The sequence below is a fragment of the Olea europaea genome, unplaced genomic scaffold (assembly GCF_002742605.1).
Source record: "Olea europaea var. sylvestris unplaced genomic scaffold, O_europaea_v1 scaffold1477, whole genome shotgun sequence".
NCBI classification, from domain to species: Eukaryota; Viridiplantae; Streptophyta; class Magnoliopsida; order Lamiales; family Oleaceae; genus Olea; species Olea europaea.
Window position 1 is genome coordinate 172514 of NW_019232329.1, and position 8941 is coordinate 181454.

The following is an 8941-nucleotide window of genomic DNA, read 5'->3' on the forward strand; positions in this document are numbered from 1 at the left end:
ATCAACACCTCCTATGCCCCACATCGGCAGAAAAGACGGGCCCTCAACCCGAAGAGGTACGAGGCGCTCAAAGACGAAGTCAACAAGCTTAGCCGCAGTAGCTTCATCAGAGAAGCCATTTATTCAAAGTGGATATCCAACCCGATCCTTGTCAGAAAGCTTAGCGGGAAATGGAGGGTGTGCGTAGACTTCACGAACTTAAACAAAGCGTGTCCTAAGGATAGCTTCCCACTGCCAAGGATAGACCAACTTGTGGACTCCACTACTGGACATGAACTCTTGAGTTTCATGGATGCGTACTCAGAATACAACCAGATACCCATGTTTCGACCAGATAAGGAGGCCACATCGTTCATCACGGACAGAGGACTATACTGCTACAAAGTCATGCCCTTCGGATTAAAAATGTCGGAGCTACATATCAGAGGCTGGTCAACATGATGTTTGCCAAACTCAATGGTAAAACCATGGAAGTCTACGTGGACAACATGCTAGTCAAAAGCTTCTAGGCAAATGAACACGTAAGTCACTTTGACCAGACCTTTCAGATTCTTAAGAAATTTAAAATGAAATTGAACCCCTTCTAATGCACCATCGGCGTGGCTTCGGGTCAATTTTTGGGGTATATTGTGAACAAAAAGGAAATTGAAGCAAATTCGGAAAAGATCAGGGCCTTACTGAAAATGAGGTCGCCTCAGAAGTCGAAAAAGGTCCAGAGCCTCAATGGTCGGATAGCTGCGCTCGGTGGCTTCATCTCTAGAGCCACTGATAAGAGCCTACCCTTCTTCAAAGTGTTGAAGTAAGGGAAGAAGTTCCAATGGACCAATGAGTGTGAAGATGTCTTCCAAGCGCTGAAGAAACACTTAGGAGAGGCGCCTCTGTTATCCAAACCTAAACTACAGGAATCACTACTGTTATACCTGGCGGTCTCAGGTAAGGCGGTTAGCGCAGTCATAGTTAGAGAAGAAGACGACCATCAATTGTCGGTATACTATGTCAACAAAGCACTATTCTCGACAGAGACCTGCTACCCAGATATGGAAAAACTGGCACTTGCCCTCATCACGGCATCAAGGAAACCAAGGCCATAGTTCCAGGCCCACTCAATCAAAGTTCTCACCAACTTCCCATTAAAGCAAGTACTGCAGAAAATGAAAGCTTCGGGCCGCTTGCTAAAATGGGCAATTGAGCTCAGTGAGTTCGACCTACTGATCCGACCCAGACATGTCATCAAGGGACAAGCCCTTGCAGATTTTGTGGCTGAATTTACCATAACACCAGAAATGGACACGGCAATGGAACCAACCAAGCCCCCAACATGGCACTTGTTCGTGGATGAATCCTCAGGAGAGACTGGCTCCGGAGCTGGGATTGTCTTGGAAAGCCCGAAAGGCCACAAGCTAAATTGTGCAGTAAGGTTCGATTTTAAAGTCTCGAACAACGCTGTCGAATATGAGGCCCTTATAGCAGGCCTTAGGCTCGCAAAAGAAATGCAGGTCAAAAGGCTCCTAGCAAATAGAGACTCTCAACTTGTGGTGAGTCAGGTCAACAGGAACTTTGCCGCCAAAGACAGTAGCATGGCCGTATATTTAAAATTGGTCCTAGACCTAATCCCACATTTCGAGATGTTCGAATTGATCCAAGTCCCACACCTCGAGAACACTTACGCAGACGCCCTGTCAAAATTAGCCAGCAGCAAAGACTCAGAGCTGCTAAATATTGTCCCCATTGAACGCTTGTTGAAGCCCTCCATCCTCGGAGGTGAAGAGTTGTTATGGATAGAAAGTACCCCAGCATGGATGCAACCCATCATGGCCTATCTTAAGGATCAATCACTACCAGCTTCAAGAAGCGAGGCGAAGAAGTTAAGAAGAAGAGCCGCGCACTTCGTCCTACAAGAGGATATCCTCTACAAAAGAGGCTTTGCCTCACTACTTCTCCGATATGTAGGAGAGGAAGAAGCCATGTATATACTCGGGGAAATCCACGAAGAGATTTGCAGAAATCACTCTGGGGGAATGGCTCTGGCACACAAAGTGCTTCGACAAGGCTACTTCTGGCCAACCCTGAAAATGGATGCTTGCCAATTCGTTCAGAAATGTGATAAGTGCCAACGCTTCTCAAATATTCAAAGACAGCTTTCTCAAAGCCTCTCTGTGGTCACCAGTCCATGGCCATTTGTCAAATGGGACATCGACTTTATTGGTCCACTTCCAAAAGGAAGAGAAAGCTCGACTTTTGCCATTATCGCCATTGACTACTTTACTAAGTGAGTCGAGGCCGAACCACTTGCCAAGATCATCGAGGCGAATACTAAAAAGTTCGTCTAGAAGAAGATCATTTGTAGGTTTGGCATTCCCCACTCCTTAGTGTCCGACAACGGAAAACAGTTCAACAACAAGAAGATGTGAGACTTATGCAAGGAACTGAGGATAAAAAAGGATTTCTCGACGTCTCATCACCCCCAAGAAAATGGGCAAGTTGAGGCAGTGAAAAAACCATCAAGCATACCCTGAAAAGGAAGCTTGACGCCTCGAAGGGGGCATGGGTCGATGAGCTTCCCCACGCCATCTGGGCCATCCGCACAACTAGCCGAATCGCTACAGGAGAGACACCCTTCTCGATGACCTACAGAGTCGAAGCCATCAGCCCTGTCGAGGTAGGGGTCCCATCGCATCGTCGGATATACTTCAATGAGATCGATAACGATGAAACTTGAATAAGCAAACTCCACCTCCTCGAAGAAATGAGAGATACCTCCCAAGTGAAACTGGCCAAGTATCGAAGGAAGATGACCCGCTATTACAACTCCAAAGTCAAAAATCGAACTCTTCGGCTGGGGGACCTTGTCCTTAGAAGGGTCTTCCAATCGTCAAAGCCGACTGGGGCCGGAGTGTTTGGAACAAATTGGGAGGGTCCTTATCGCATCTGTAAGGAGTCCCGACCTGGTACTTTTGAAATTAAAGATATGATAGGGAGAGTATTGCCTCATCAATGGACCATCGAACACTTGAGAAAGTACTATCAATGATGAACATATGTTCCAATCCGATCTCGATGCTGTCTAATATGTGTTTCCGATCTCATTTGTAACTTCCCTATCTTACTAAGTACTGAAATTGCCTTAGTAATGGATGATGTAACCTCTAAATAATGATACTTCAATTTTTTATCTAATTAGTTAATGAGTTGTTGTCTCAATTATTTAATATGTTATCGATTCGATCTCCTTTACTCGACAGGTTATCGGTAAGTGGTGCTTATTGTTTGCTTAAGTGATTGTCGTTCATATACTCAAGTACAAATAGCTCAACACAATGAAAAGGCAGAAGCAACAATACTTAAACAAAAATTTTCATTTCAATAATTTGAAATTGAATTACAAAAGAGGCCGAAGCCATTACAAAAATGACCCTATTCTACTGGGGCGTCATCCACGCCAGCTTCTGCCTGGCCCCTCTCCGGGACCTCTTGAGCCTCCTCAGCAAACATGTCAGCTCGACCTCCAGTAGACCCACCGAACTCTGCCTCCAAAGAAGATATGTTCAGAGTATGGTGGACCTCTTTTAGCCGACCCAACAATCCTTGGGCACTCCAAGAGGCCCAGTAATTGGCAAAGTCGTCGTACAGGGGGTGCTCATCGAAGTGGTCAATAAAGTTCTGCACCGCCACCTCCTCTCCCGACTTCATCTCCCCTTTCAGGTAGGCAATCTCCTCAGCTTGGGCCTCCGCCCTCTGCCTCAGCTCAGCTTTTTCTTTATTGGAAGCCTCCGTGGTGAGCCGGTGGTGCTCATTGGCATGATCCACCCTTCTAGTCGTTGTAGCAACCTGGCACTCCACTTCATAGAGCTCCTTCGTCAGCCGCTCAATGTCTCCTTTAGTAGCCACCAGTTGGGCCTCGGCTTCTTTTCTTGCTTCCTCCTCCTCCTCCTCCAAGGCCTTGGCCCGGGCCGCCACACCGCATCCCCATAATACATCACCTCCTGAAGGCGCATCGCGAGGTCCTCCCTCTTGGCATTGAGGCCTTTCACCAAGCCCTCAAGTTGGATGCTTATGCTTAGGGCCCGGGCTACATAAGCATTGTTGGCAGCAATGAGGTCTTCGGTGGTGCAGCGACAATATGGTCTCTCCATTCCTCTGTCCAATACTTGTTGTGGACCACCGCTACTGCCACCGTCTCCGAAGAAAGAGCCTTCAACACCTCTTTCATCGGCTCCTTTGAATTGGTGCCCAAGAAGTTCTCCTCCTTCGAAGGACGGGCTCTCTTCCTCTTTGACTGCCTCGGCACTTGGGCAATTGGAACAGTAGCGAGTGGAGCTGTAGCTAAGGTAGGAAAAGCCTTGGAGGGTACAGGTGTCTTCTTCGGGATGGCCACCTCAGTAGGTATAATGGTCTGCTTCAGGACCGGGGGCGGCCTCGCCACTGTTAGGCACTTCGAAGGGCCAATAGACTTCTTGCCCTACCGCAGCAAGTTGGCCTCCAAATCCTCCGCCACCTCCTCCTCTGTCAAAGGCTGGAGCCTCTTGCTAGCATCCACTAGATCCTCCATTTGCTTCTTGTATGCAGAGGAGGAGGTCTTCATGGCTCTCGTCTCGACCATCATCTTCTGGATGGTCTTGAAGTCAGGCCTCAGAGGCATCTTCCTGTTAAAGTTATCTGCAAAGAACAAGGCAAATTGTTACAAGTATAAAGGGTCCGAAAAACTACTAGAGTATTCACTTCGGGAATTTTACCTTGAGAAGCCATCAGATCGTGCGTCACGAAGTGAATGTTTTTCCTAATTAGCTGGTGTTATGACCTCTTCTTCGGAGGTAGCTGATAGATGATGCAGATGATATCAAAGTCGTCGTTGGATATCTCACACCGAGGAAGAGTACCTGCAAAGTTAAACAAATATCAGTTAGGATCTAAACGGAAGAAGAATAAACATAAATGCAAAGCAGTCAGTACTCACTAAGTGTAGAATACTTCATGGGGACCGTAAGAGGTGCCAGGGGGTCTCTCTCCATCGTATTCCATCTCCCGACAGCCCAGTACCACGAGCTCTTCCACTCCTTAATGAAGTTCGGCAGATTAAACACGAATGGAGTATGGGAATCCCATGCCTGGTCCCTCCCAGCCGCTACCTTGGGGATGTAGAGGGTCTGGAAGATAGAAAATGACATCTCTACCCCGAGCGACACCTCCTTCCACAACATCCAGGAGCCCACCATTTGGCTCCAGGAGTTCGAGTTCAATTGGGTCGGAGCTAAACTGTAAGACCTAAGCACTAGGCGGAAGAAAGGATGGATCGGGAGCATAAGGCTTGCCCTAAGAATTGCTTCACTAATTGCCACGTACCCTGGCTTGGGGTAGCAGGCCCTCTCATCGGGTTCGGGTAAGATCAGATCTGCACTGTCTGGAATCCTATACTCCGCCCTAAGTCTATCGAGTTCGGTACTTTTTAACTTAGAGGGGTTATCCAACGCCCCCAATGCATAGACGTATCTACTGGGCTATCAGGCCTCCTCCATATATTCTCCTTCCATTATCACTTTGAAAATTTCGAAGGAGGTCACCAAAATGGGCTCGTCTAATCGTACTAATTCCAGCCCCCTCCTCGAGCTACCACTACCCTCAAAAGCCATTTTCTCGAAAATGAAAAATGTCAAATACTTACTAAAACTCACAAAATGGGGGTTCCACAATCGAAAATGGCAAGGAAACGCTGTAGAGTCTCCGAAAACTGGAGTTTTCGTGGGAAAATGCTTGAATAACGCCAGGAAATACTTGAAGAACGCTGAAAAATACAAGGGTTTTTGAGAGCAAATGGAGTTTCTGATTTTGCAAAAGTGAAAAACTCCCCAAGGGCTCAAGTCCGTCTTTTATAGGGCATCCTAGCTGATCTCCACCGTTGAATTCCAATGCAATCAATCTGGGCCATCACTCGCATCATCAATCTAGGCCGTTGAAATAAAATGCCATATTTTATATACGCCCAGGATCTAGATGTGGCCTTCACGCTCACGTAGAATGCGTCGCCTCGATCACCATCAACCGTCTACAATAAGTAGCCGCAGCAGCCTTTTTGGGGAATGGGCATCTTACGCAACTGTCACCTTTGAAATATGTGATAGCTATCAAATCATTTAACATCAAAAATGTTCACCTCAGATCAAGTAGATGAGCCCCTTAGCTTTACAAAGCTTATGCGCACCTGGCGCGAAGTCCCCTGTAGGTCATCACCTCGGTAGTTACGTTTCCTCTTCAGCTTTCCAAAGCCCTAGCCATCTCCCAACCTGTCGTACCCTGTGGGTTAGCGCACCAGTGAGACATGGGCTCCACACAGCTTTACAAAACTTATGCGCACCTGACGCGAAGTGCCCTATGGGTCATCAACTCGGTAGATGCGTTCCCTCTTCAGCTTTACAAAGCCCTCGCCATCTCCCAACACGTTAACCCCTGTGGATTAGCGCACCGATGAGACATGGGCTTCACACAGCTTTACAAAGCTTATACGCACCTGACGCGAAGTGCCTTGTGGGTCATCACCTCGGTAGTTGCGTTCTCTCTTCTGCTTTACAAAGCCCTAGCCATCTCCCAATGCGTCGTCCCCTGTGGGTCAGCGCACCGATGAGACATGGGCTCCACACAGCTTTCAAAGCTTTATGCGCACTTGACGCGAAGTCCCCTGTGGGTCATCACCTCGGTAGCTGCGTTTCCTATTAAGCTTCACAAAGCCTTAACCATCTCCCAACGCATTGTCCCTGTGGGTCAGCGCACCGGCGTCAGATGAGCCCCTCAGCTTTACAAAGCTCAACGCAACTGACGCGATGTCCCCTGTGGATCATCATCTCGGTAGCTTCATCCCCTCTTAATATTTACAAAGCTTTAGCCGTCTCCCAACGCACCGTCCTGTCGGCCAGCACATCGGTTGCACATAAGCTCCTTCCCGAGGCAGTAGTGAAGCTTTGTCCACCGAAGAGATGTCCCGACCTTCTTCTCTTCTGTGAACACAGAAAACCATCCCCACAGGGTCTCACAAACCGCGGTTCCTATCCCGAGGCAAACATACCCGATTGGGAAAACAAGTCTACCCACGATATAAATATTCATGCCTAAACCTGGGGGGACCATTGTTACGCCCCCTATCTAAACCACTTCGAAAAGTCTTCCACTGTGTCAGATGAGGTGTCCAACACCCATCCGAAATGGATTCGAAGTGACTCCATCACCAATGTTGGTGAGCCGCTAACACGCTGCAAGGTACGAACAATTGTACTGAACCCATCGAAGCGTTCTTGGCTTTGACCCCCGAAATACAATGCACTCCGGCGACCTTTGTCAGAGGATCCGCCGTCAATTTCAGAAAGAGATCTGTGTCAAGATCATCTCTTCCCCCAAAGTTTAATTGATTTGGCGTCTCCATGGGCCTAGTTGATGTGACGTATCAACTTTATGTCACTCAGCTCAGGAGAAGTTATTACCCGCCCACTCTATAGACGCGGCTGATTGACGCCTATGAGCAAACGCCTCACACCATCAGATACATACACGTGTCCCACATCTAATGGTTCTCCTCAACTATAAATACCCAAGGTTTGACAAGAGACAAAGGTAATGAAACTCTTACAACTTAACTCTTCATAACAAGTAAATAGATATTCTCCTCCTCACCCCTTTTTGCACATCCTTGGCACTGTTCCGATCACCAGGAGCTAACTTGACCATCGGAGTGTATGCGGTTGCCGCCACCCTCGCTGGTTCCGATTGTGTGCATCTGACCGTGCGTTGACTCTGCAGGAAGGATTACGTGGAGCAACTATCGGTTGGCCACGTGGAGGGTCCAATTAGCGAGGTCAACAATAACCAATAACCATTATGTACATGAAAAGAAAATTGAAAAACATAATTGTAAGAAATAAATTCACAGTTAACTTATATAAACCAAAATGTTTACATTTTCATAGTACTAGAAAAATAGACAACAACAAAAAATGAGACATGTTGCACCAATTCATGACCAAAATTGTGAAGAATAAAAAAACAAATACCTCTAAATTTGAAAAATCAGAAAAGAAGATAGCAACAAATGCAAAAAGAAAGAAAAATAAAACCTCAAGAGATTAATAGTGATCTTAATCGACGGTGCATGGACTGATTAACGATTATTTGCTTCAAGCCTAGACAAAAATGGATGACTTTAGCATCATCGGCGACCTTGAGCAAGAGGAAATTCAGCCGTTTAGATTTAGAAAATGAGAGAGAGAATGAAGGGCATGTAGAGTATTTGAATTATCTAGATGGGCAAAATGTCCAAAATTTTCCAAAATTAACAATCTTGTAGAGATTTAAAAAAGGTGACATTTTTGTAAATGCAAAGCCATAAATTGATTATTTTGGTAATTTCCACATAAAAATAACAACTTACTTGGAGCTACAAAGGAAAAATGCAGAAATGAAAAACAGTGAATGAGATTGTTATCCAAGGCTAGTGTTTAACATTATGTCTTTAAGATGAATTTGCTTTATCAAGGTGCTCACGGATACTTCGCAATCGTCTTCCAAGATATAACGGTTCCCTCCTTGTAGTATAAGCACTTCAAACTCCAAGGAATCGACAAACTCAAAAATGGAAAGAACTCTCAACTTTTGAAAGATTTTAATGCAAGAAAACAATGGTTTTGGAGTGTTATTGATGCAATTTAATCAAAGCATATGAATTGGGATGATTGTAAACTAACAAGAATGTCCATTTAATAGAGGTTAATTGGTTGTGGTTGAAGAGACACCTCCCAAAATTCAGTATATTTTATGAAAAGACATAACCAGTCACTAACCGTTCGAAATTCGGCTCGAGCGCTCAAAGCAGGGAATTCGCCACTCGATGCGTGCTAGGCTACCACTTGAGCGGCGGAGATTTATGCTGAATTTCCCTTTTTTCTCCCAACTTTGGAAATTT

At 46.1% G+C, this 8941-nt stretch overlaps 1 protein-coding gene across 1 annotated transcript; it reads left to right on the forward strand.

Moving 5' to 3' along the window:
- Positions 1–1151: 1151 nt before the first annotated feature.
- Positions 1152–2719, forward strand: LOC111376241. Its single transcript, XM_022999192.1, has 2 exons — positions 1152–2269; positions 2521–2719. Exons 1-2 carry the CDS (start codon positions 1152–1154, stop codon positions 2717–2719), a joined length of 1317 nt encoding a protein of 438 aa, XP_022854960.1.
- The last annotated feature ends 6222 nt before the right edge of the window (positions 2720–8941 follow it).